The sequence below is a fragment of the Trachurus japonicus genome, chromosome 13 (genome assembly GCF_045865225.1).
Source record: "Trachurus japonicus isolate A0001 chromosome 13, Traja_1.0".
Classification (NCBI taxonomy): domain Eukaryota; kingdom Metazoa; phylum Chordata; class Actinopteri; order Carangiformes; family Carangidae; genus Trachurus; species Trachurus japonicus.
In genome coordinates, this window is record NC_140919.1 from 29,088,927 (window position 1) to 29,116,507 (window position 27,581).

Consider the following 27,581-nt stretch of genomic DNA (forward strand, 5'->3'; position numbering starts at 1 on the left):
TTGTATCTAACCTTTGCCGTGGGCTGGGATGTGCAGAGGCAAGCTGATGACTCCCACCAGGTCCTCGATAGGCACCAGAGATCTCAGGATGGCCCTGATTCTTAGAGCTTCACCCTTGCCTGCTTGAATCAGCTGTGGATATAAACATTTAAGACGTACGGTATGAAACTAACCCCTGATCCTTAACCACTTACTCGACCACTGCTCCAGCAGGCTTAAGAGAAATGAAGTGTTGTGAAAAGCCGTTTGACTCACATGCATCTCAGGGGCACAGCGACCCAGCAGATCGATAAGGGCTGAGTAGAAAGACATGATGGCATTTCCCAGATGCACACGGTTCTCCTCCTGCTGTTCCTCTCCACCAAACCTGCCAATTAAGAAAACATGTTCATCTATGATTGTTTGTGCCTCAATGTGATCATGTTATAAAGCAATACAATACTTGACTTGGCTGATTATTCAGTTCAGTTGTTATTTATTGAGTCAAATAGTGCAGCTTGATCAAATTAGTATACAGATATATCCATCATACCTACAGTACTGTGCCATCACTTACATGAAGCGTCTGTCTTTTTTGACAGTGGGTCCATCTCTTGCTGGATCTTCAGAGATCTTGATGGCCTCCTCCATGGCAGCCAGCAGACCATTCCCACCCTCTCCTCTCAGTGCAGGGCCAAAGCACTCGGGTCGACGGATGAGCAGACGGACCACAACATTGGCGTTCTCCTCCACGCTTTCTCCTGTGAAGGGCGGATGTACAAATGTTAGTGGAAGTTACCACAACTCAACACAACCCAGGACTATAAATGTCATCATCACATGGGGGGGAGGGGTGGAATTTACCATTAACAAAGACAGCAAAGCGAAGGAAATCCAGGTATCGCTCTCCTCCACAGGGGTTCCAGCTGATGTCAGGGTAGCCCTTAGACAGAAGCATTGGGCACATTTGCAGCCCGCAGCCCGCCAAGTACGTCACCACCTATATCACCGAGACACATTATAAGGTAATAAATCCACTGTTCCATGTCATGCGTTTTTGTCTTGTCTTGTCATTTTTTATTTTCTCAAACCATTTCCAGGTCCTGCTCCTGCAAAGCCAAGGCTAGCTCATTGTTGTCAATGCAGGAAGCAGCAGCCACATCCAGAGGAGTAGATCCACGCATGCCTGAAATTGAAAAATTAACAGTCAAACTACGTTTATTTGCTCTTTGCCTAATATACAGGCTTCATCATTCTAGATCTTATTTGGATTTTTCTGAGGTCTTGTACATCAAAATTTGTTTTGTCGTATGCTGTAAGGGTAAAAATGTCTCTTCAGTTTACTTTGTTTGATATTAGAATATTCAAATTATATACTCATATGTCCAGGTTTTAAAATAAAACCTGAAGAAAGATTGCCACATCAAACTGTACACAGTTTAGCTCAGTTGGTAGAGCACCCGCCCCATGTGTTGAGGCTACAGTCCTCTGCAGGCGACCCCGGTTCGAGTCCCGCGCCGAGCGGTCCTATCCTGCGTGTCATTCCCCCTCTCTATGCCTCCCATTTCCTGTCTCTCTCAACTGTCCTGCATTAAAGGCGGAAAAGCCCCTAAAAATATATATTAAAAAAAAAAAAAAAAAAACTGTACACAGGTGGCCAACACTGACCCAAGCCGATGCCACTGTTCTGAAGCAGGTAGCTCAAATGGTCAAACATGGAGCGCTGGTTCTGTCGGCTGATACGACAGAAGTAACACAGGAAGCGACAGCAGTTGGTCACCATTTGAGGGAACCGGATCTCCTGTAGGGAAAAAGTAAAAAGATACAGTGATGTCTACTGGGATATGCACTGTGGAAGTCAACTCTTTAACACCTCCTCAGATAGACTGATCGGTAACAACTCTATTCCCACAGTTACCTTGGAGTCTCCTCCTCCACCCAGCACATTGACCATCACCTCCATGACAGTCTCGTGCATACCCAGAGCTCTCATCAGATTGGGGTGTTGGTAGAACACCTTGTTGTTCATGATGTTCCTGAATTTGAAATAACACATGATTACTCAGGTTACTTGGAATAATACGTGAACACAAAACAGTTATAGATGCAATAAGGTTTAATACATCTCCATAGCTGAAGAGTTACAGCACTGTAGTCACATTAACAAAATAATTGAAAGGGCCAATGACTAATGTATTATTCACAGAAAAATAGTACATCAAAATATCAATATCCCACCACCCACACACTGACCCGATGCTCTGGATCATGAGCCGCTCTTCCTCCGGACCCATCTGGACAATAAGCAGAGAGCGAATCTGCCCCAAACACTCCAGCAGGTCCATCGTGTCCTGAACAGACACGGCATTGATGGCGTAGGCTTTGGGCAACGCTCGGATCAGCTCTCCCAGGCCATCGTACATCCGGTGGAGCAGGCTGAACATCAGACGCACCAGCTCAGGGTTCTGGATAAACGACTCCTGGGCCCAGTGGATCATGGTGTGGGAGATAAGCTCCTGAAGGGTGCCTTGTTGAAGTGGACAAAGAGTATTATTGACTTATAATCAACTGTTATGAATTTTTAAATGCTTTTCTTGAGTTAAGTTACTGGTGGTCTATCTTCTGCACAGTCAAGAGATATCTATTGTCCCTTTACATTTTCCAAATTACACAAAATGTCTCATTACTTTAGGGTGTAAAAGACTAAACCATCCAATACTACACTGCACAGGCTGCAGTGATTAAATTGTTTTTATGATACAGAATGTGAGCATAGGCCATTAAGTGGGGGCGACAGTGGCTGAGGTACAGTGGTCGTCCAATAACCGGGTTGGTTTGTTTGGTGCTGGTTGGAGGGGCTGTTTAGTGCACATTGGCAGCCATGCTTCTGTCAGTCTGCCCCAGGGTTAGGGTTAGCTTACCACAACCACACTGTAAAGCACTTTGGGTGCCATGAAAAGCACTTTATGAATCCAAGCCATTATTTAGTTTGACTTGATATAAATTAATGAAAGTTAACTTTTAAAGAACAAAGGTTATTTATGAAAAATTACGGTCAAGTAAAATAAAATATTTCATAGTTATTTTGGCTGTTAATCTTACTGGGTTTGAGCTCCTCCTCAACTTCTGGCTTCTCCTCCTCTTCCTTCTTGCGCAAGCTCTTGACTTTGTCCACCAGACTGAAGAGTCTTCCCCTCAGTGAGGTGTCCACCTCCTCCTCTTCTGCTTCCTCCTCAACATGTATTCCTATGTGTAAAATAGAAATACTATTAAAAACCCAGGTAAAAAACAAAACAAAACAAACTTAAACATAAACACGCAAAAAAATACACATGATTGGTACAAAACTTCTCACCGCAGTGAAGCAGGATGTCATTGTGGAAATCTCCCAGAGTGTCTCGTACGTCCTCAGGTACAGGACACTCCTCAACCTCTGGACCATGCTTAAAATTGGTCAGCAACAGGACCTTGAATAGGAGCACAATCACATAAACTATAAGCATATGTCTATCTTGTCCTTGTCTTTATACATGAGCCATTTGCATTGACTTCCTGAGGTTTCCTATGGTGCCTGGTTGAAGTAATTAGTACCTGGTCTTGTGGCGGGGAACGGAACTCGCGGGTTCTGCGTGCAGTCTCTGCAGCCGACATGGTGAAGGCCCTCATCAACAGGTTGTAACGAATACGTTGGTTGCCCTGAATATCGTGGACAAACTGGTCTGAATAGGCCACGATGGCTTCCACTCTGTGCCGCAGCTCGCAGTCGCAAAAGTATTGCAGGAGTGTGCACATCTGAGAGAGGGAGGTAACATTGCAAAAAAAAAAGAAATTTTATGTATAAGAATTTTAAATAAATATCGAAATCAGTTTCATAAATCAGCATTTCATCGTCAGACTGACCTGCAGTTTGACGGACTCTGGCAGCTTCATCTGGAGTAAGCCTTCCTCCAGACCCTCCTCCTCCTCTTTTAGTTCTGCCTCCACTGCCTCTGCCTCCTTCTCCTCCTCTGCCTTCTCTCCATCCACTTTTTCTACTTTGGCCTCTCCCTCCTTGTCCCCCTCTTCTTCCTCCTTCGGTTCAGCCTCTCCCTCCTCATCATCTGCTTTCACCACAGCTTTCAGTTCCTCCTCCTCCTCGTCACCAACCCCTTCGTCCTCTAGCTCAGTCTCGGATGCCTCATCTGCTTCCTCCTCCTTTGCATCCTCACCTTTCCCTTCAGCACCCTCCTCAGCTTTCTCTCCTTCCTCCTCCTCCTCCTCTTCCTTTCCACTGAAAACATTGGGGTCGATCATCTTGAGGATGTGCTTGGTGTCTTCATCATTGAAGATGCCCATAATAAGCAATGTGCTGATGAGTTTGAGGATTGGGACAAAGTGGAACTCCACACTGCCTCCGACTGGATCCCGCATGGCCTGGCTACCATCCAGCACGGCTTCAGTTAGCATGCTAATCGCCTTGGTCTTCAGCTCCTGTGGAGGAAAGACAAAAATGAGCAAAAGGGAAATGAAATGTAACGGCATATTTGCACACCAACACGGTCGGTCTTTTTTCTCACTTGTAGAGGGAAGATGGGACTGAGGGTATACAGATCAGCGTCAGTGCCGACAAAGTTGATGTGTGAGAAATGCAGCTTGGGCCGTAAGCAGGTGGTGAGGCCGACACCAGGGAGAGAGTGGGCCTTCTTCGCATCAGGATAGAGATGGATGCTGAGAGTCTGTTCAGTCATTGGGACGATAAACTCCCTGTTTGTTCCTAAGCGTGCCCGTTTAGCCGACTCCAGGTGGATGCTGATGAGCAGGTCGTAGTAGCCGCTGCGGAGAGGTCCAGGCAGGTAGGTGTTCTCGATGGCGTAGAAGAGCTGGGATTCATCCACGTGGCTGCACAGGGCATGGGCTACTCTGTTGTTACCCAGAGCACACACTGCACAGTAAAGCATGAGGGTGTGATAGTGGAACTTCATCAGATCCTGGCGCTCCGACAGCTCCAGGATGTCAATACACCTGAGGGGAAAAAAACACAGTCTCATACACTTTTTAAAAAGATCTGACCAAAACAGATTACTTGTAAAGCACTCCAGGGAATGCTGGGAAGTGCCTGCTGGGGGCTTTCGTCTCTATTCTCTACCTGTTCTCCTCTGGGATGTGCAGGGCCATCATGATAAGAGGTTCAATGCACTCCACCATCCAGCCCAACCTCTCACTCACTCTGCCCACCTCTGGGTTGAGGAAGTGATTGGGCATGCGACTCCAGATGACTGGGGTCAACAGCTGGACATCCAGCCTCGGAGGGCACTGGGGGACTGGATTGTTACGCTCGCTGCGGAACATGGCTGCTGATATGGGCATGATGTTCTGATATGAGAGAGAGAGGAGAGAGAAGAGGAGAGAAACATCAAGCTGACAGTTGGATTTGAAAGAGAAGGCAATAGATGGTGGCTAGCAGTGAAAACAAGACAATTAGGCATGCAATCATTCAATGTCACTGTTAATTACTGTTAATTGTTATGTCAAATGTCGTAAGTAAAAGAATGTTATATCAAAATGTAAAAAAGCAAAAAACAAAAGAAAAAGATTATGATAAGATCTGATTATGAAAAGATTTTTATTCTGTGGGTAATGGGGGCGGGACTAGATAAGCTTTTGCTTCTCCCGCTTTCCCTTTCGGCCATGTGTATTGTATTATTTGAACTAAGATGAAGTGTGATGATGATGATTTAAATTGACATGCCCGAAATAAACAAAATTGATTGATTGATTGATTGATTGAATTAACTCTAGTCAGCACTTCATTTCTATCACTTTATTGATTAAACATAACGTCAAGTAACCAAAATTGGCATTCAATATAGCACACCATAGGTTTTCTTACATCAGATCATCAGATTATTATCTGCACCAAATTGATCAATCAGTCATAGATCGTAACTGAATGCATCACATTTTCACAGCAAGGCCCAACAAGGTATGAAAATGTGGAATCCGAAGAAAAGTGATCAAAAAATTTTCTGGATCTGCTCCTTTAACTGAATCAGCCCCAAGTTTAACTTAAGGACTACGGATGGAAATTAGCTCCCAGCTAAATCCGACATATTTACTGCAATTAAATGTTGTGTTTTCTTGTATGTTCATGAATATGTGAGGTCCCATTTCAAATAAACCTTTAAAAAAAAAAAAAAAAAAAAAAGTTTAATGGATTCTGTCCTGGCCTATTTCAGTCCCTCCACATTTTGTCTTGGTTGCTGACATGTGCTGACTTTACCTCCTCCTCCTCCTCTCTGTGTGTCTTTGAGTTACCATCCAGTGGGGCAACATCTGCCCCATTTCTTAGAAAAGGTAAGTTGAGTCAGAATGAATAGTAGAGTATGACTTCAACCTACATTATGGCCTGAAGGAAACAGGGAGCAAAAGATGCCAAAGAAGTTTCTGACCTTGAGTTTGCCCAGCTCCAGCTGCACCATGTTCTGATTGGAGGGCTGGATAAAGACGGCAGGGAACAGCTTGGTGTTGGGCTCCACCTGAAATAAACACTTTGACTTTACTGCTCCACAGTAACATAAGTCATTTGAAATTCAGCCTTGAAAACACACATACAACCTATAAACAACCTTTCTTGCGACCACATGTACCTGGTAGAATGTGTTTATCTCTTTTCCATTGGCTGTAAAGGTCATGAGACCCGTTGCCAGGTCAACCAGGCAGCCAACCACCATGTCCTCCTGGCTGAAGCGGGTCTGCTGATTGCTGACCAGATCCCCTCCCCAAACCATGTAACAGTTACTGTGCTTCATACTGCAAAGAAACAGCAAACACACTTTTCATCAAATCATTTTTTTTAATACAGTGGTTAAACACGGCAATATGTTGCTGGTCAAAACTGATTTACATCATAGAGAGACAATAAAAAATGTATTTCTCATTTCTTACATTTTAAACTAAGAGAAAAATAAATACATACTTAGTATTGCACTGGAAAAATGTAATATCATTTATTTGTGTAGAAGACCAACCTGTCGTGTATGTTGCCTTTGTCATCTCCAACAGTAACAGTGACACTGCGGACTTTGGAGAGGTCAAAGGTTGGATCAAACTGGTGGTAGTCAGGAGTGACCCAGCCGATCCACACACCTGAGGGCTCCTGCCCAGCAAAGATCCTCACAGAATAAAAATACTGAAAATAGAAAAAAGCACAATAAACCCAACGGGCTTACTCAGCATAGGATTTTTTTTTGTTATGTTGGAGGGGTGTTGATTTTGACAATGTAAATAAAGCATCAGCAGAAAACAATGTTCAGCTCACAGTGGTGGTATTTTGGATGATCTCAGGGTCATCTCTGTCATCGGGCACCACATCTTCCACCAAACGTGGCACCGTAGGAGGAGCAGGAGGAGGCGCAAGCGGTGTCATCATGGCAGCCTTCTTAGCCTTGGAGAAAAATCTGATGTACACAGAGGACAACCAGAAAGATGGCCAGTCAAATATTTAGAATGAGCCCATCAACTTTGCTCACCACTAACATATAATGACATAATCTTCGAGGCGCTGAAACCACATAATGTTAATAAACTGCATGTACTGCAAGCATTTTTTACAAAAGCAAAGAAAAACAAATCTACGGGAGAAAAAAAAAAGCTGTTTATTTCTAAAATTAGTCTAGCTGTGGAAGAGACAGCTTGTAATTCAATCTCAAATTTTAAATTATCACTCCCAGCAGGCTGAAAAATAATCAGAAGTCACAGCAAACTGAGCAACAATACGGGGTCTCAGTTAGTGGAGCTGGGAATGCTCTTCTCTGACCAATAATTTGTTTCACATCGAGAGGATGCATGAATTATTTACATACTAATCTGCACCTTTAACCCTCTGCTGGCTTACTCCTCTCTTCTCGGGGTAAATCCTGCCATGCTTACCCTATCTTCTTTCCCTTTTCTGACACTGTGTCTTTCTCATTTTCCACAGAGATCTCCTTAGGCACAGACGTTTCCTTCTTTTCCTCCTCCTGTTCCTTGCGGCTGGCAGACTTCTTCAGAACTTCAAACTCTGAGTCCGGCTCCACCACTATCACCTCGTCTTCTGGGATGGTGAGGGCACGGGTGAGAGGGGTGGTGCCTGCTGTGATCTTAAAGGTCTCGTGGAACTGGACTGGCATGCTGAGTCTGAGGAACATCATGTCGGTATTGGCATTCTGTGAGCCAAAGGTCCTATGGGTCAGCTTCAGACACGGGGCGCTGTCCACAGTTCCATCCACACGGGAGACCTGAGAGACGGACGGCGTGTTTGAATGTTTAAATGTTCCAGCTTCATCAAACGTTATAGGTGTCGATGAGGACTCACCTCAATATGATTGTGATCCACGGGGACAGGCACAAACTGGGGCAAACTTTTGCTGAACCACATGGTGATGTCTCTCTTCATATTGATGGCAAATGGTTCAAACCCTTCCTGTAGGCCACAGATGGCAAAGTAGCGCAGGCTGCTGACGTTCTGACCAAGATTAATCCTTCCGACCTGAGACAAGCCCAGAGCACACACTGGGATAAAACCTGAGGGGCAAAACCAAAGGAAAAGAAATTGGTAAAAAAAAAAAAATATTATTTCACACAAGTTTTTGTGCCAAGAGATTATTTCTGTTGCAAATACTGATACTGATCCAGGTAGGTTAGTAAAGTCATAACTTTCTTACCTTCTCCAATTTCAATGTCTTTGAAAGCCATCTCTGAGCCTGAATCGCTGATCAACATCTCTCCATTGAGTGTGAACATAATGTTCATTTCAGTCAGGTCAATCATACAACCGACCACATCACCAGATTGCCACTGGCGACCAAATGGCTCATTGCCGATGTGCCATCTTTGAGCCTGGAAAGAGTTTCATCAATCAGTTACCAACAAAATACAACTTCAGATTCAATAAATCATCTGTAAAATACAACTAACTTTCAAAAATAAAATCTGTCAGCTAATAGCGCAGTCTTGTGATCATTCCTGACTTGGTCTATGATCTACGGCTCTCTCATAAGCAGATTTGTCTCAGTGTAACTGAACTCAATGTTTGGTTCATTTTAAAAACAAATCCACAAACCATGTGTTCATACTCAAAACATTTGACAAGAAATCAATATAACTTATTTGACCCATTTTTCTTACTTATCCTTTCCTACAGCTGTAAACCTATTTGGATTAGCACTTGATTAAACTGGACAGGCGTTGATTCACCTAATGAACCAAATGATGACTGACCTTATTGCCATTGAAGACGTACGCCAGTTCATCTGCTCCCAGTTCGGTGTCAGAGCGGACATTAGGACGTGCCCAGCCCACTCTCATCTCCCCTGTGGTTACTGCCTCAAACTCAAAGTACCACTTTCCTTGGGTGATAGCGTACGACTTCTCTGCCCTGAAGATTCGTACCTTGTCCCCCCGAATGTTCTCAAGGCCATGGCCACCTGCAGGGAAAAGGGGAAAGCGTGACAGATAAGATTAAGAGCACTGGAGATATCACTCTGGGTTATAAGCCTGAAATTGCATTCAGCACACGTTAGCATGATGAAGATGACTTACTGCTCTCCTGATCTGGAGGCTCGATGTTGTAGCCATAGCCAATGAGCGTACGGACAGCATTGTTAACACTGTCTCGGTTGGTTTTCTTAGTTCTCTCATCTAGCAGGTTGTAAGGTACCAGACGAGGGTTTCGCTTATTTAAGATGTCCTGTGAATACAAATTGATTAAAATAAAAAAACAGACAGATTAAGGTTAAAAAGTGTTTTGAGTTATTTTCCACCCCCAGATTAAGGTACAACAATGTACAAAGGGTGTGACTATTTATCAATAAATTATCTATCCATTATTGTCCATTATCAAACAATGTTATTTGGTTAAAATATTTCATTAATAGAAATTAATTGAATTCAGCCAACAAGATTCTACCACAAAAAAATAATAAAATGAAAATAAAGGAGGAAATAAAGAAAGTATTAAGTATTAGAAAAGGATTAGAAAATGCATACCTGCACAATACTGTAGGTCCATCCCTGTCGTACCCGGTCCCTTGCCCAGACATTATGCCCATTTTCTGCCAATTTTTCAACAAGCTGGTTCTGATTTGGTGTCAATTTAACATGGCTGAGGTCAAGGGGGGCAGGCTTGTAAGCATTGGTCATCACATAGCTAAAGAAGAGACCAAATACCATATTTAGATATATGTAAAGATAATGCAGAAAGTTGGTTTAGACAGACAGAAATATCACGGTTGACGTACGTCTTCGGTAGCTTGATCTTCTTGAGATTCTCTTCTGCTTTCTCATCTCCCATACCAACATGGCAACCCAGTGCCAGGAGAGTCCTGTGAGAGAACAAGTATAAAGGCATCAGCATCACCATCAGTGTTTGAGGGAATAAAATTCCTCCTCTGACGCTCGTATCTCTAAATCAGAACCCTCTACAGAACTTTGTTAATGACTCACTTCAGTGTCTCGCCAGACATCTGCAGGTTGTAATTCCTCTCTGGTTCAGGGAGACTCTGGAAGTCCACCAGGCACGGATGGAGTTTCTTGTTGTCATCTCTGAACTGTAGAGAAATGTGATGGTAGGTTACTCACCAATTAATTTATGCTTTTCTTTTCTTCAACAGACATTCAAATGTCACTTTCCAAGAACAGTTCACAGGGAGGAGAGTTCTTTTCATAGTCATGTTTTATTTCTCAGTTTAAAATGTAAAATAATGGCGTAAATTTAGGAATAACTGATAAAACATAGTGGTAACTTTAAATTACACCCTGGGCTTTATTTCATTTCAAAATAAGTTAACACATAGCATTCTTGAAATATTTCTAACATTACTCAAGAGCTCCAAATCATCTAACTCTGAGGTTGTCAAATCAATATTCCTATACCGTGTTTCAGTGCTGACTCCATACTCACAGTCCCGTAGGTCCAGCCCTGCTCAATACGAGTGACGGCCCAGAGCTCGTGAATATTCTCCGCCAGCTTCTCTCGGATACGCTCCAAGTGGGGGGGCAAAACGATCTATAAAGCAAAGGAAAGTCAGTGAAACAAAAACGAACAAACACAGCAAATGCCTCTATGACATGTTCACAACCTGAGCATTTACCTGAATGGTGTCCACGGGGCAGGGGGTGAAGGAGGTGTGGGTGAGCGACTGGGTGGGACCCAGCAGGTTGCGGACGCCGCTGAAGTCGTGCTTGTACTCCTTGATGGGTTCGATGCGCATCCTCTCTCTTGGCAGCAGAGCCTCGTAGCACGGGGCGTAGCCTGGTGGGGGCATGAACTTGAAGTCTCCATGACGACCACCCAAGAGGAACCGAGCCCTGAGGTGACAGAAATGGAGTCGGTCCTATTATCAGTTCCTTTATTTCTTTGGCAAGAGATCTTTAAATACCACTGAAGCACTTTATGGAAACAGAGTCTTGGTCTTTATAGGACTCATAATAAAGAAAACATTGATTTAATTTCTGTGCCAGTCCCTGAGCCTGCGTTTCCCTCCTTGCTCTCATCAGTCACTGTAAGCCCTATCTCAGAGAAACCAGTCAGAAACTATTACACAGAGGAGCTGTGAAATCTCTTTTGAGGGACAAGACACTAGGTTTTAGTTGGATTACTTACAATGGTTTAAAAGGATTTAAACACATTTATAGAATAAGAAATGAAAGAATTAACCATGTAAAATTACACAGATATTCAAGCATAATCTGAATTATAACACTGCCGGATCTACTAATCTCTCAAACAGAGCAGCTCTTTGGGGCGATATTAACATACCCACTGGTTAAAGAGATTTTAAAAAAACAAGAAAAAAAAATACGTACATACATACGCACATTTATATTTATTACACTTACTTGACTCCAGCAGAGAAGCTGATGACAGGGAAGAAGAGGCCATCCACATTGAAATTTTCAAACATGCCCTGAACTGGATGGCCGTTGATACGGAAGGAGATACTGGGCACGCTCAGATCCAGACAGCAGCTGACAACATCATCAGCAGCCAGGGTGTGTGCACTGGGCGAAGCCACCTGCCGGGCTACAGTGCCTGAACGGCAGAACAGAGAGCAAGGAAGCCATGTAACATGTGGACATAGAGCATCATGGTGAGTAGAGTACACTAAACACGTTCAGGGAGGAGTCATCGTACCTGACCATAGATGTAGTCCATCAAAGCCGTAAGAGTACAAATCATCTCCTACACCATTTCCTCCCCAGCCCTCTCCTCCTCCAGGGTAGGGGCTGTAGCCCTCGGTCATGGCCCAGCCCACACGCAGGTGGGTGGCCTGTGCCATCACAAAGGGTTCCACATGGTCGACCATCATCTCATAGTACCACTTCTTATACTGTGTGGATCCCTCACATGTTCCCAGGAAGATGTTGGGCCTTACACTGAAGAAAGAACACACATGAAATCAAAATTAAACATACAGTTATTTATGATAAAAAAAACTCTACTTATATTGGACTTTTCTTAACAAAGTTAGAAAGTGCTTCACAGACAGATAGAACCAGATAAAAGAGAAAGTTATAAAAAGGAGGACAATTTAATTAAATATAATTAGTGTTTTGTTGTTTTTGTTTTGTATGTTCTGCTGTTGATTCTGTATGGTGGTGTTTGTTGTGTTGTATGTTTGGTGTTATACTAGGGCAGCAATTATGTATTTAGCTTGCTTGTGTACTGTATGTGGGTGTATTTTGTTTTGGCTGTCTGGAATTTACAAAAAAGAGAGAGAGTTAAAAAAAATCTATAAATAAAGGAGCAGAGCAACATTAATTTAAAAAACAAACAAACACAATATATTAACATTATAATAAAGATACAGTGATTAATGACTTTGAAGAATTGTACATGTTCTTTAATTTAACAAGATAAAAGATGCTGGCATCTACAAGTCAGTAGAACAACTTAACAACAGTTTAGTACCTGGTGACGTAGTTTACAATGTTAGTCTGCAGCAAGAGCTCCCGACCAGGAAGCAGGTTTTCAGTGATGAGGTTCTGGTTGGACCTCACAGCTACACCGTTACACACGCAGAGAGAGCGCAAGACATCCAGGACCTAAAGGCGAGAGCGAGACAGACATTTCAATTATCTTTACATTTAAATATGGCAGAGCAGACAAGTGACATTTTCATCCACTGGCTACAATCTCTGATGGAATGATAGAACAAAAATGTTATTGTTTGGGCAAAAGTGGGAAAACCTGTCAGCCGAAGCCCATTAATTTGCTGCCAGGTAATGTTACTCCTCAACTCTGTCTCTGTCTCTGAGAACAGACAAACCTTGTGGTTTCTTCCATGCTTGTCCAGAAGAGATATGATGGATTTAATGTGGTTTTCCTGGATGATGTTCAGGACCTCAGGGCTTTCAATTAGCACACAGTACAGCACCTCAAGAATGCCTGAAGGTAAAAAGGAGAAATAAGACAAATCCTTTCTTTTTAAGAGGTTATGCATGAATAGGAGAAAACATAAGGAAAATATAATAATTGAGAATCATCTCTCTGACACGACTCTTCTGTGCCAAACGTATCCCTTGAGCCAGACCATAATTCCAGCCTTTCCTGGCTCATCCTTGGCCAGACTACACCTAAAAACTCAGTCTTCAGCCTGACGCCAACTCATCTCTCCCCAACAGCCAGCACGTCTATATGTGTGCCCTTCAACGTCCTTTCACCCCATTCAACAACATTTGTCCTGCTATAAATATTGCCAATGCACCAGTCTTGTCTTGTGACTGCCGCTGGGCCCTACTATTACCTGAACTTCCATAATATCATTATCAAGAATACAAGGAAAAAATTAGCTTAAAAACAGACTACTACACAAAACATCAACAATTTAAACTAATGCAAAAAGGTTTGTCCTTTAGCTATTTAAATCATGATGTTTGAGACTAGACAAACCGCTGACATACGCCAGAGTATCTCATAATCTCACAATGGTACAAATGTTACAGCTTTAACAAATACCTAGACTAGATTCACCCTGACCTTTCACAGCAATCAGTCAATTCTAAAGAAAAAAACAGCTCTAATTTGAGGTTAATAGATGTATCAGTGAATGAGTGAGGTTCATCAGATACCAGAGGAGGCCTCCAGACGGTCCAGCTTGCTGACCAGCCAGTCCAGGTTGTCACAGAACAAGGCGCAATTAGAGCGGTTCCCCCTGATTAGAGAAGCTGTTCAGTGGAGAAACGGGGAGTGAAATAATGTTACGTCAATTAGTAAGTATCACAGTTAATTTTATAGTACTGCATTCTATATACAGAGTTCATAGTAAATCTTTTACCCAGCAGCTCATAAAGAAGGTTCACAATCTCCTTCCAGGACTCTGCAGCTTCCTCTCCAGCAAATTCAGAAAAGTGGGCAGCAGTGTTGTACACATTCAGGCGGTCGATGCACTCCAGTACAATGGTGATCATTCCCTGAGAATCAAAACAGAGACACAAAGATCAGAAAGATGGTACATACATTATTATTCCGGGGTTTTTTTTGTGCTTTCTCTTTCTGAATGAAGAGCTGAACTGTTACTGCACTGGTGGTGCAGGTCAATGAAATGCTACAAGAAGAAAGAAAACACCTTCTGGGTTAAGACTTGGGATATGGCCAAAGTTAACTCATGGTTACAGTTTGGGCTTTGCTTGGAAAGTCAGGTAGCCTTTATTATGGTAAATTGACAGGAAATAAAGGTAATTAAGCACAAGTAATAAAAACAAGTGCATGCATTTATATGTGCATGAGATGTGTGTGTGTGTGAGGTCATAAAAGTGCTCAGCAGTCTCCAAAGTGCAAGCTCCCCTTTGCAACGTAAATTTATTTCAGTCACAGGAACAGACAGTAAAAATCAATAAATATAGAGAGTCTGAGGGTGTGTGAGGTTGTGCAGGCTGCATGCAGATTACCTCCTCTTGGAAGAGGTTCTGCCGGTTGCGAAGGGAGCGGAGCTTGGTCTGTTTCTCTTCATGCTCCAGTTCTTCCTCAGGTGGACGAAAGTAGAAGATGAGATCCTGAAGAGAGAGGATGACCCCCTCCAGAGGGAGCGACACAGGTCCTGGTGATTTGTTTTTCCCACTCAGAGAGTCCAAACCCCTGGATGAAATGAGCAAATTGACAAAAAAAAAAAAACTTTAACCATCTGCTTTATTCAGGATCAAAATTGTGTCACATTACAATGCTGTACCACAAGCAAGATCATAGTGAAAACAACTTCAGGTTCCTCAAAAGCAATGCATCCTGTCACTGAGAGGATTTTTCTTACCTCTCCACATTTAAAATACACTTACTTGATGAACTGTCGAAAGAGGCCTGCAGTGCTGTAAATCATTCTAGCAGCCTGAGACTCCTCAGTCTGGGAGCGGGACACAGTGAGTGCATCATCCATATGACCCTCCTGGTGCAGAATGGCCTGGAGACATACACATAAATAATCATATACAGATTATATCTCACAGTTCTCTCCTTCCTCCTCTTTTTCTCATTGTCCATGGGGTTTTTGAGAAGCTTTAAGGGATTACTATTTATTCATCTCTTCTCAAATACCTTTCTCTTCATCATTCCCAAACGAGCAGCTTTGGCATCCAGGGCTGCGTACGTGAGCCACAGGCCTGTGGACACATGCTGGACGAAGCACATGGACTCTCCATACTTTATCTCTGGAATGCCCATGCCTTCAACATCACGCTTCTGAGCCACCTCCGACTTCTCCTGCTCAGGGGAACCGGGACGAACAGAGGGGTGGGAGAAAATCATAAAGAATTCGGTGAATGAGGAAATGCATGGTAATAATAACAGATGGACAGAATCGAGAGGCAAGAGACACCCAGTGCGCCCTGACCTTCGAAGCGCGGAAGCAGAAAGCAGACAGTTTGGTGTTGGCCCTCTCTGGGTCGACCACCAACAGGCCCTTTTCTTCATCCAGACACAGGTACCGGCCTGTGGTGATATGGCGAATACGGAAAGACTGCCCCCACTTCATGTGGCTACCGCTCCAGCTGCAATCAAAAAAGCAGAAAAGAAACATACAAAGTTATGAGACACAAATTCTATATTTATAATGTGTATGACCTGAGGGGACAATCACCTGATTCTGAGGGGCTCCAACCTCCACAGGGATCTAGCCTGGCTGCAAACAGTACCGCCTTCATAGTGAGCCATCCTGTAGCATGCAGGGAAGACACACGGACACAGTCACGCAGATGAACAACATGTTTTATATCTTAAACGCATCTTTATGTCATCTTTTCCTCACCTGCGCTTTTCCTCTCCTTCCTCTGGTGTGGATATGGCCAGACACTCGTCCATGTGCCCATGGAAAAGCCTTAGAACATGACCTCCTGTCAGAAACCCTGAGAAGAGAATCACACATAGCAATAAGTGTGAATACTGTGATGAACTGTCAGGGAATCTGTAAGTAAAGTGTGCAATATGATCCCAAAAATGCCTTCTTCTGAACGTTATACTATATTGGCAGTTGGCATCTTGAAATACAACTGTAAAATGTGCAGGTCTTAAAAATCAGGGTTGTAAGAGCCATATTTGTATTGCTTGCAATAGTTGGTAGTTTTCCTTTACTGTAAAATGTTGAACTGCTCCTTTAATTATGATGTTGATGACATCACAGTAGCTTAGCTTTCAGACCAGGTTAAGCAGCCTAAGGAGCAAGACAGTTTTTTGACGATACCTCAGAGCGAATCTTGTAACTTTGTTTGTGCTTTTTAAGTAAAGTTATCTTAAGACTGCTTAATAGTAGTGGTAAAGCGGAATACTCGGAGGAAGAAAGATTGCCGCTACAAGGGTTGTACCTTCAGCAAGTTCACACCCTGAACTGATTGGGTTCATGTTCCACAGAGTCTGCATGAATGAGGCGTCTACCATCAGATCTCCACTGGCATAGGACAGGTGCTGAGGAAAGAGACCAGGAAAACCAGAAGAAAGGATTTAGTGTAGCAGAGGTTACCTTGTGTCTAAATCCTCCATTGAGCAGCGGTTGAGTGGAGTATGAGGAGTCTTACCAGGTATCTCTCAGAGGACACACTGACAAGGATCAGGTCGTCACCCACCCTGACCTTCTCACCTTCTGACCTCTGTTTAGATGCAGGATGAATGGTCCACCAACATGCCTCACCTGCAAGAACAGGAGCGGATGTTTTTTCCACAGAGATAGACACTCAAAGACTTTAAGCAAAAAGGCTGTTCACTTATAAAACACTATCGCCACACAAATAATTAAAAATGTTTGACTTATAACAGATAATCTATGTATTTCTTGTATAATATGTTTAAAAAGTTAGAGTTTGGCTCTACCAGTGGAATCTTCTTGTAAGCCCACGTCAAAGGCCAGCTTGTCCGTGAGTGAGCGAGATGTAGTCAAACAGCTCAGGTACTGGGAAAGAAAGTTTTTATTCAAAATGGGAACTTTGCTGAAAGATTTTTTTTTAAATGTATCTTTTAACGCCAGTAAACCAGCTGGAAATAGTCAGTCTTACCATGCTTGAGTGGTAATGTCTCAGAAGGATTGCATGACCATACAGTAGGGTACGATGACCTCCGCCTTGAGACGACTAGAGAGGTGGAAGACAGAAAAATACTTAATGTACCAGCCTGGTATGACTGAGTATAGATTTCAAATATACCTCCATCATAAAGGAAAGATAATTCAAAGGTCCAGAGGTTAGATGAAGACATTCAGATGCAGGGGTCGCGTTAACCGGATATTTTCCGTCATTGACCGTTTTTTTAAAACGGTGACGGAAAAATTTTGAGGCCATCCGTCATTTTGACAGATTGCAATTCACAGCCATGGCCATCTGGCCATGTGCATTTGTTTACAATGAAGCCGGCGGATAATCAATAAATGGAGCGGTGGATAACGATATAAAACATATACAATGTCTCAAAGTCACTACGGTGAGAATTAGATTAAAAAAAAAAAACCTCACAGCTGGCTGGTGCGCTCAGTAGAACGCTGTAGTACATACCCCAGGCCTGTGTGGAGCGTGTGTGGCGCTGTAGCGCTGCCACACATAAACACCAACAACAGAGAAGAAGACAGAAAGCTTCCCGCAGTATTCAAACTCCAAACATTACAAGTGGATTAAATGTTGATGGGAGTCGTGTCAGTGCAAATATGACGGTCGATAATGATTTAACGGGCGAGATTCAGCTGCAGTGTCCGAGGGGCCGACAGTAGTCAGCTGTTAAGTTACGTAGCTGTAGCTACACAGCGGTGTGTCTCGGTACAGCAGCAGGGGCTGGCTCAATTTGCACCGTTTCACACACTCGCCGCGCACAACTCTTCCAAAGGTAACGTTAAGCCTTATTTTAATGTATTCTGCCCGCCGTGGCATTGTTTATAACACGTAAAGCTGAGTGGGTCTTGTCCTGTCTGAATTTGTGCTGCATCTGGCTGTGTGGTCTATAGCTTCAGTTGTTTCAGTGATGCGCAGTGGCTGCGTGCGTGCTGCGTAAAAGAGAGATGAGAGGCAGAGAGAGAGAGAGAGAGAGAGAGAGAGAGAGCTAACGCCGGTGCACTATGCGGTGCCTATGTGAAAACGTGCTCCTTTGGATGTTTTGGTATAACACATGGGTTAGCATGTTGATTGTTGACAGAAAACTGATGTCATCATCAGGTATTTACGTTGTATTTAGATGTTGAGTGGCAGAAAGTGACCCCCGCATTCACTGACTGACCCACAGTTAGATGTGCTCTGACGCCGACTCTGCTCCGGAGCATTCTCTGTTCAATTTGTTTGGACTTGATATGAATTAAACATGATTTAAAATTGAATGCTATTGAAGATGGCATTATTATCACTTTAAAAAAATTTAAGTGACCGGTAAAAATAGATTATGACGGATTTTTTATGACCCCGTCAGTCAAAATGACCGGCGACGAAAAAGTCTAGCGCAACCTCTGTTCAGATGTAACTGTAAATGACTGGATCACAACAAGCCATCATCAACTTCTGTTGACACCGGGTTACTCTATAGTATAGTAATAGTTGATAGCTTCACAGGACAAAACAGTGGCTTTTTTCCCCAAAAAAGATTCTAATTCACAACATGTTGGGTCAGTTCTTACACAAAGAATAAAAACAGAAGGAGAAAACACAAAAGAACCACATCATTAACAAAGCAGGGATGAGAGACACTGGTGAAACTGAGACAATACTTTCCTGTAAATCACAACTTTTAGTGAAGATACCACAGTGATGTTCGACACAATACACAACTAACTTAAAACTTTGAATCAAGTCATTACTGATTACAATCTCACACAGAGGCAAACACATTAAGCCATCCTACCTTTTCTCAACATCCAGCAAGGATGCAACAAGAAAACACAATTACTGGTGGCAGTTGTAGATATGTTAGCCAAAAGATTTAGTACAGCCAACAGGAAGATAACGTTTAGCCTTTGTGCACCCATCATATACAGGTACATCAAGGAGTTTACATTACACTATAACCATAGTCCTTCTTAGCACTAGGCCTGATTAAAGCATAGGAGGCAGTAGCATGTGTGTGTGTGTGTGTCTGCCTTGTGTCTGTGTGTGTTAAAGAGGCCTGTCCAGGGACCTGGGGGTATCCAGTTTCCCCATCCACCCCTGACAGTGGTGGGTGGTGGGACCCTCCGCTGGGCTGAATGCCATGCTATTCTCATCCTCTTGCTCACCATTGGAAAGGTCTGGCTCACCCACATCTCCCATCTCCTGCAAGCTGGCCAAACCAGCCACAATAATGCAGCTAATAAAAAGCTGCAATAGACAGCCTCTCTTAAAGTGAGCCTTAGTTCCAACGTCAGCCAAATGAGGTTTCATTCATCTGTATTAAAAAAAAAAAACTGAAATATCATACCAATATTTTCTTTAACTACCACATGTGCTAACAAGTTACTAAAATGTAACTGCTGACAGAGTTCATCTAGAGTATAGACAACCTAAGAATTGATTGAAAGCTAGAAGAGCAGAAGTTTGAAGAAGAAACTTATATAAACCTCTCTATATCCTTCTATTCATTCCTTCCTTTTATCATTCCTTTCATTATTACATTTCTTCAATGTACAGTCCCTGAACCGCATTTCGAAAATATCGCAGACAACCTGAGAGGGTGGGCTTTTGTTGTTTTTCTATTAACTATGGGTGGAGAGGGCAGTGGTTAAGACATCATTACACACTGAGAGGTTCTTAGAGAAGTGACTGACACTGAAAACATAACAGGACTTGTGCATTTGTCTTGTACCTTACACTCTGTTGAGCTGTAGGTGCTGTGTGTTGGTAAATTGATGAATATGCTCTAATGTGTTCTTTCTTCCTTAGATGGACTTTTCACTATACGATTGCTGAGTATTGTTGAGAAAATTGAGAGCCTACAAAACTTGGCAGCTGTCTCAGAAGAACTAACATTGTGAGACTGGAATGGAAAATTCTCCACCAAACAACACGTTTTATCCATAGTAAACACAGATACAGTACATAGTATGGATCTTTATGCCAAGTTACATAAGGTGTGTCAACAGATAAGTCTCAAGTAACTTGGCTTGTGAAAACACAGTTTGTCTCAAACAGGAAACAGATCGTGACATTATCAAAGACAAACAAAGAACAATGTGCCAAAAGAAAAGGGACATCAAGCAAGGCAGGGTAATATTCATGACAAGGGCAGAGAGGCTGTGGTATTTCTGCATGAAATGCAAATGAATAATGCATTGTGACGCATGGCTAGGTCTGATATTCTAGGGTTGCTGATTCAGAACAGGCACAGCTGTAATTTTAGAAAAAACTATTCAGAGAAAACTATCACAATGGTGAATAAGTCAAATCAATCTTTTTTTTTTTTAGAGTGTCTTTTGTATCTTAAGATCAACAGCTCACTTTTGGCTACTAAAGAAAAAACTCAGCATTTTTACTAAAAAATGATTAACACGTGTAGAAAACCATTGTCACCTTAATGTTAGGACTAAACAGATGTGAACTGAAACATTTGAACGATGCACCACTACTTCATTCAGTAGAACATCCAGTGGGCAACAGGACAGGAACGAGGACAGTTGCCGGGTTGGTTGGGACACATGTTACAGGAAACAAGACGTGTTAACAGACATACCCATTTGTCCAAATCGACTGTCTGCAGCGAGCACGAGGGGAGGGGGAAGGGGAAGGGGAGGGGGTGTCAGACAGCAAGTAAAAAATCATGGTAAAATAAAAGCAAAGTATAAGTCCATCTATGTTGCTCACATAGTCTGAAGGATAGTGGTGCACCCTATGCAGTGTGCAAACCTCAAGGCTTGATTTGGTATTGGTATTTAAAAACCAAATGTGTGATGTATATAAAGAGAGACGCAGCCCCATCAAAACAAGTTAGAACTGTAACCTGATATCAAACCCAAATGAACAGACAAATCTTAAAACATGGACTCATACTAGACAGGTAGTTCATGTTTTGGATGTGTTGCAGCAGTGTTAATGAGTCTAATTGTAAAAATGAGTATATAGTATTTTCAAATACGATCTACTGTGAAACAAACAGAATTATTATTTATCATCTGCAAAGCATAATCTTCAATTCTTATAATTAAGAAATAGAAAATGTGTTACAACAGAGCTATATGAGCTGCATAGCTGGGTTAAGCAGATTAAAGCTGATAAAGAAAAAAAAAAGAGTTGATCTTTAAGGAAATGCTTTGTTTCCCTTTTACCAACAGTCACATGAGAGAATCAACAGCAAATGTTGGAAATAGCTCCAAATTGTGGGTTAGTTGTTATTTAAACATGTCTTAAATACTAGAAGGACAGTTTGGCGAGCCATGCACCGTGGCTCAACACCTCTTTGCAAGATACAGGGGTCAATTCTAAAGTGACTCTGAGAAAGACAGCAAACATTCATATTTCCATAAAAGGCATGGAGCAATACTTGACAGAAAGAAAACAATGTCTTAACAAAATATCAAATCTACACAGGAAATTGAAGAATTCTATCCAGTGACAACGAGACAGACAAGAGACAGGAGCCGCAGAAAACCGCAGAAAAAAGAAAAGATACACTTTTAATCAATCCAAAAGAAGGGGGAATCTCTCTCCTGAACTCCATGTCTCTACAGTTTCCCATTCATAAACCATAATCCTCTCAACAACCTACTCGATCTCTCGCATCTCTTGCCTTTCCATGGATTCCTCTATTACTCATTCCTTTCAGTGAGATTTGGATGCCTACCTCGGTCATCTCCACCGTGTTGGCCAGCATCTCCTGCAGAGCACGAACTGACAGGGACTGCTCCAGAATGAAGGTACATATGGCCAAGTCCGGGGGCACATTCTGCAAACGTGCACACAACAGAAAGGTGAAACAACGTTTTTTTTTTAAAAAAGACATGCCGAACAAACAGAAGGGGAGAAGGGTATCAGGCCAGCATTTCACCTGAGCGTTGGATGTGGTTTCCAGGAAGCAGAGACGGTTCCCAAAGCCCTCGCAGGACAGACATAGCTTGATGGTCTCCTTCAGGACGGAGGCAGTGCACTGCAGAACGACCTGGTCATCCTGCTCCCAACAGACAAAGAGGTACACACACAAATTAACCCACTTACAAAGTATTATTTACAATACATTTTTTATGCTGGCTGATCCTGCTGTAACTCTGTTTTTTTTTCATATTTTAGTAAAAAAAAAGTTTTCTAAAGCATCAAATAAAACTTGACATTTGGTGCAGCCATTGTTATACAAAACTGGTCTTTTTATTGACTAAGCTGACATGCTCTGTAAGTGAGAAAGAGGAAAACTTGCCTGCAGCACATTTTTAAAAAAGGACACTTGCTGTATAACACTCAGTGACTAAACTGTTGTGTTTATGCACAAACAAGACATTATTACACATGATAAACTTGACCAATGATTTTTTTTTCCCCCTTTAGTTACAAATCATTAAGACATACACACTGACGTTTTTGTGAATGATGTTGTGCTGATTTGAAAACTTTACTTTTCAGATCACCATTGGCTTTCATTACTTCTCATACACTTTAAACAACAGTCAACAAAATCTGCATTCATGTCCATCAAAGTTATATCAATGTAGCATAAAAACAGTGGCAACTTTTCAAATTAACTTCCACTATACAACTCTATTGTATGACAATACAACTGAACTGCTATACAATAAAGCAAGAGTCTCCAAATTAACGCTCATGTCATACTGTACCTAAGTGCATAAGAACTAATGGCATTTTGAAACATGCAAATACTACATATTGGAAGCAGTAATATATACTATTTAAACAATTTACAGTCAAGTAGCAACAGATTAAAGCACTGACATGGTCTTTGAATGGGCAGCTGAGAAGGCTGCAAACAGCTCCTCTAAGTAAGGGGCGGCACAATGGATACACACAACTCCTTTCTACCAGCAGAATACTAACAGGCAGTAATTTGCTGTTCCTTGTCAATGCCTGAACCCTCTAGAGACTGGTGTAAATACGGCAATAAACACCCCCCTCCCCTGCGAAACCCACACCTGACACTTGGCATTCTCAGCTGCTCCTTCTACTCAGTCATTATGCAAGTGGATCCATCACTTAACCTGACTGATATTCCCCTCTACATTTCTGGGCAGATTCCTGACTTTTCTAACCTCTTGTTTAACAACTAATAAATCATTCCTGACCTGCTTACAGGCCTTGCCCTGGTGATTTTGCGCCACCAATGTGCCAGGGCTTACAGTAGTGTTTAGGGATGACAGGCAGGCACTTAAAAGAGACGGAGAGAGCAGCACAGGAATTTGCATGGCTGTGTTTATGGCACATTGCAGGAACATAGAAAGTGATGCAGACCAGTGACCTCATAATATCTACTCTACTCTTCCGCCCACAGGCCTCTAGTGTTTCTTTGGCTGAAGAGTGTCCCCTCTTCCTTTGGCTGGGCGATCATCTATCTCGCCTCAGCCTAGAAATGTCTCCTCTGTCCTGTCCTCGTGTTCCCTACTTTGCACTCCAAAAAGTGGAGCAACGTGCCCTCTCTCCTTCACTGCAGACATGAGCAACACCACTCAATATGAAACTCAAGCTGTACATAAACAATAACAACACTACTTTTAAGCAAAATAAGTCTCAGAGGAAATGCAAATAACAAGTTCTCAGTCATATTATAACAAAATGGTGGGATATCCTTTTCAATTCCTTTATAGGAAAATAATATCTCCAACTCACACACACACACACACACACAGTCAAGTCTGAGCTCCATACCAATAGCTATATGCACTACGTTGACCTTTGTTTACCACTCCTTAGTATAGATTACAACTGAACCCCAACATCACTGCAGAGAAGTCATAAAGTCAAAGAAAAAGCTATGCTGAAATGGGATAATCAAGGGCAAAACGGGCTCGACTGGCCTGTTTTGAGGACAGTGCTTACAGACTGAGAGCACAGTCCCCATTTAGGAAAAAGGGCTGAGCTTGTGTGTGTCTAAAAGCAGACTGCAGGAACCTAGTGACTCGTTGCTGTGGGGCAAGATGTGTGATCGAATGGCAACCGTAGACGACGTATGCCTCAACGTTATACAGCAGTCCTATCTGGTGGCTTCCATACATTCCTACTGTCACAAGTCGTACATACTGTAGCAGACTTAATGTGCTTCATCACTCTACCTCTATCGGCAATATCAAAAAGGCACAGGAGCCACTGCAGGACTGCGCAGGCTCAAGGATTCAGACAACTCATCTCAGAACTGCTGTCTTCATCTATTTTATTTGAAAATGTGTCAAATGTAAAGCATTTTATTAACATATTCATGAATGTGCCAATTACATAAGGGTGCTCAGTATTGGTACAATAATAATAATAAAGTGATGAAATAACCAAAATAATGGCTTTGTGGAAGCCATATATAGAGAAAAGGGGGATATTATGTCTCAATAGATAACATACAAAAATATTGTTGATGTAAGGAAGACAAGAAACCACAGACCTAAATAACTAAATAATTTTTTTTTTTTTACAGTTTTAACCTGCATGTTTGATATGATGCATAATGGATGGGATACCTGCCAAACTGGCAAGTAAAGCAGACAAACACATGAGCCTCAGACAGAATTTGTCAGCAGTTGGCTAGCTTATGATGATCAGACCTGTTGTTCCACAGTCTCAGTGTTTGGGCACTCAGACTTATAATAGTAGTCTATCAAGTGCATTAGCAACTAGAGAGCTGTGTCCTTCTGAGAGTCACACAGTGTGAATCATCTTCAATGTGACCATGTGAAAAGCTGATTTAGACACTACGCAAACCCCTGGGCTTAACTCGGCCTTTTAGGCTTTCAGTATGTGCAATTGGCGCTTAATTATAGGCCAAGCACAACAACTGATTATTTGTTAATCTCACATGACCTTATTTGATGGAGCCAAGACAGATGGGGGACTTTGAGTGACATCCAGGATGTGCTGTTATCACCCACCTGACCCATTGAACTTCTACCTGGGTTGTGGGCAAAGACATGTGAATGAAACTCATTTGATGTCCCACCAATGAGGTGGGTGTAGAGTTACAGCCAAGCCATGTTTGGATTTGGCAGCTGAAGCATCTGGGTTATGTGGATGCTCGGGGTCGGGGGGAGAAGTAGAGACAATTGGATGTAAACTGACAGTTACACAAACAAACACACTGGTGTGCACAAATAGAGGTGTGTAATGCAGCACAGATTTACAGCCAGAGGCATAGATAGCGCCTGAAAGCAGACACCTTTGTATATTCTCTAGGGCCATCTGATGGTGCACTTGCAGACAGAGGGTAGCCAGGGTTCCCCAGACAAGCAGGCATGGTGCCTGCCCGACACAGGAAGCAAACAAGAAAACAGATGCAGAATGGTGAGAGATATGTGCCCCCTACGATCCTCCCATGCTCTCCTAAATTATGGGGTAGGACAGGATGGGCACCGAGGTCTCATTCTACAAGAATGGATATGGCTGATACCCTTTTTGCTGTGGGAAAAAAGTGTGATTGTTCAGTTTATATTGTAATTCAGTACCTTTTCTGCTGTACACTACATTCTTTCTACACCTAACACCAGCATCTAGCTAAGTGCTGATAAAACTTTAAATGTAGTTGGGAGATTAACTTTTCCATAAGCGGGTTGGTTACATCAAGGATGACAGGAACACTGTGAGGACCTGGTGGCCTTATAATAATTTCATTGTTGCCAAAATATTAACTTGCATTCCTGACCTTCAACGGTGCATAGGCAATCTTCAAATTATTGGGATATGTTAAACCTATGTATTCATACCATAAAAAAACATGAACAAAAATAGTATCTGTGATCAGTTGACACAAAAGTTATGTTATCATCTGATTTCAGTTTTTTTTATTTTTGATGTGGGCAATAATATGATATATATCTATAGCAGCATTATTTTGACAATGTCAGTAGTCACTAAAATCCTTAGATTTGCAGCCATTAAAGGGACAACGAGGAGTTTTGGAAAAGCGAAGCGTTTTCACACTACATTTATGAGCCTCCGCGCGCACCGTAAAATTATTTGACCAGCGCAAGACAGACTCATGTTTTCATTCATCAATAATTAAAGTCAGAGGTTGGAAGACGATCAGATGCCGTCGTAGTTCCGACCATAAACGGCGATTCGGCTGCGTTATTCTCATGACTCGCCGTGAAACCTAAAGTAAGGAAACGCTGGTCGGCTTGACCAGCATTTCCGCCACCACTAATAATAACAAAATAACGATAGAGACAAAACGATATATTTATCGAAAATGGGCCTATTTACAAGTGTGAGTAGTGGAGATTCATCCACATTAACATGAGACTTTTTTATAACCAAATAGAAACTCCTCGTTGTCCCTTTAAAGCCATAAGTGTACCACTGTGATACAACAGACACATTCCAGCATAATTATTTTTGTTTGGTGAAAATAAAATGCAAACTACCATTCCAGCTGAAATCATGACTCATGTTGCAATTTTAACAATATACCAAAACAGCTGCAATAGGTTTTTCTCAGCTGAGGTTCAGCCTTACTCAATTAGCAATTTAACGGGGTATATTCAGTGCACTTTGGCCTTCTCCACTATGATTTGTTTAGATCTTGCACTTCACAATTTTGGATATTTTCATGTGAATATTGGTAGTCATCCAATATTCAGATGAAAATATTGGTTGTCTGCCACATCCATGGCACAAGGCCACTGAAAACCTGCTCAGTGATCAAATCGCTCTTATCAAATGAATAACACATCCATTTTTTTATTTACAGTTCCAGATTTCTGCCTGATTGTCTGATCAGAGTGTGCTGATGCAGGCCACCCCAGGACATTGATTATGTTTCTGCAGACATAAAAAGGGTGAGGGCCAGCACATTGCACAGTATGTGGGTGGAGGAGAGAAACAGCTCAGTAATGTGGAGGGGAGAGTGGTGATGGGGTTTCCTTCTAGTTGAAAACTAGAAGAGATCATACAGGTGCATTATCAGCAACTTCAATCACGGACTGCAGTCTGGGAGCCCCTGCATGTGACACCCTCACTCCCATAACTCATGCCCTCTCGCTTGTTTCTCCACTTTCTTTCACTCCACTCTCTTGGAATCAAACTAGTGA

The 27,581-nt window shown here is 42.3% G+C and overlaps 1 protein-coding gene across 20 annotated transcripts in view; it reads right to left on the reverse strand.

Moving 5' to 3' along the window:
• ryr1b (ryanodine receptor 1b (skeletal)) overlaps positions 1-27,581 on the reverse strand; it is a 69,146-nt gene that overhangs the window by 30,452 nt on the left and 11,113 nt on the right. For all 20 annotated transcript variants that reach the window (XR_015037481.1, XM_085795793.1, XM_085795794.1 and 17 more), the window contains 46 exons: positions 22,400-22,519; positions 22,196-22,297; positions 17,470-17,544; positions 17,288-17,366; positions 16,996-17,108; positions 16,786-16,885; positions 16,233-16,329; positions 16,065-16,139; positions 15,819-15,975; positions 15,524-15,688; positions 15,268-15,389; positions 14,887-15,073; positions 14,274-14,409; positions 14,068-14,163; positions 13,266-13,384; positions 12,908-13,041; positions 12,131-12,372; positions 11,836-12,028; positions 11,088-11,304; positions 10,898-11,002; positions 10,441-10,544; positions 10,236-10,319; positions 9,985-10,144; positions 9,538-9,685; positions 9,217-9,422; positions 8,661-8,835; positions 8,312-8,520; positions 7,888-8,234; positions 7,277-7,415; positions 6,987-7,147; positions 6,606-6,768; positions 6,408-6,494; positions 5,105-5,331; positions 4,536-4,980; positions 3,880-4,449; positions 3,571-3,771; positions 3,335-3,446; positions 3,082-3,225; positions 2,233-2,506; positions 1,898-2,015; positions 1,648-1,780; positions 1,071-1,165; positions 844-979; positions 557-740; positions 256-367; positions 12-132 (listed from right to left, as the gene is read on the reverse strand). Coding sequence is in view for 19 of the 20 variants with exons in the window: in XM_085795793.1 (XP_085651919.1) it covers positions 12-132; positions 256-367; positions 557-740; positions 844-979; positions 1,071-1,165; positions 1,648-1,780; positions 1,898-2,015; positions 2,233-2,506; positions 3,082-3,225; positions 3,335-3,446; positions 3,571-3,771; positions 3,880-4,449; positions 4,536-4,980; positions 5,105-5,331; positions 6,408-6,494; positions 6,606-6,768; positions 6,987-7,147; positions 7,277-7,415; positions 7,888-8,234; positions 8,312-8,520; positions 8,661-8,835; positions 9,217-9,422; positions 9,538-9,685; positions 9,985-10,144; positions 10,236-10,319; positions 10,441-10,544; positions 10,898-11,002; positions 11,088-11,304; positions 11,836-12,028; positions 12,131-12,372; positions 12,908-13,041; positions 13,266-13,384; positions 14,068-14,163; positions 14,274-14,409; positions 14,887-15,073; positions 15,268-15,389; positions 15,524-15,688; positions 15,819-15,975; positions 16,065-16,139; positions 16,233-16,329; positions 16,786-16,885; positions 16,996-17,108; positions 17,288-17,366; positions 17,470-17,544; positions 22,196-22,297; positions 22,400-22,519 (7,489 nt within the window). In the remaining variant the exon portion in view is untranslated. The remainder of the gene's footprint in view (positions 1-11; positions 133-255; positions 368-556; positions 741-843; positions 980-1,070; positions 1,166-1,647; positions 1,781-1,897; positions 2,016-2,232; positions 2,507-3,081; positions 3,226-3,334; positions 3,447-3,570; positions 3,772-3,879; positions 4,450-4,535; positions 4,981-5,104; positions 5,332-6,407; positions 6,495-6,605; positions 6,769-6,986; positions 7,148-7,276; positions 7,416-7,887; positions 8,235-8,311; positions 8,521-8,660; positions 8,836-9,216; positions 9,423-9,537; positions 9,686-9,984; positions 10,145-10,235; positions 10,320-10,440; positions 10,545-10,897; positions 11,003-11,087; positions 11,305-11,835; positions 12,029-12,130; positions 12,373-12,907; positions 13,042-13,265; positions 13,385-14,067; positions 14,164-14,273; positions 14,410-14,886; positions 15,074-15,267; positions 15,390-15,523; positions 15,689-15,818; positions 15,976-16,064; positions 16,140-16,232; positions 16,330-16,785; positions 16,886-16,995; positions 17,109-17,287; positions 17,367-17,469; positions 17,545-22,195; positions 22,298-22,399; positions 22,520-27,581) is intronic.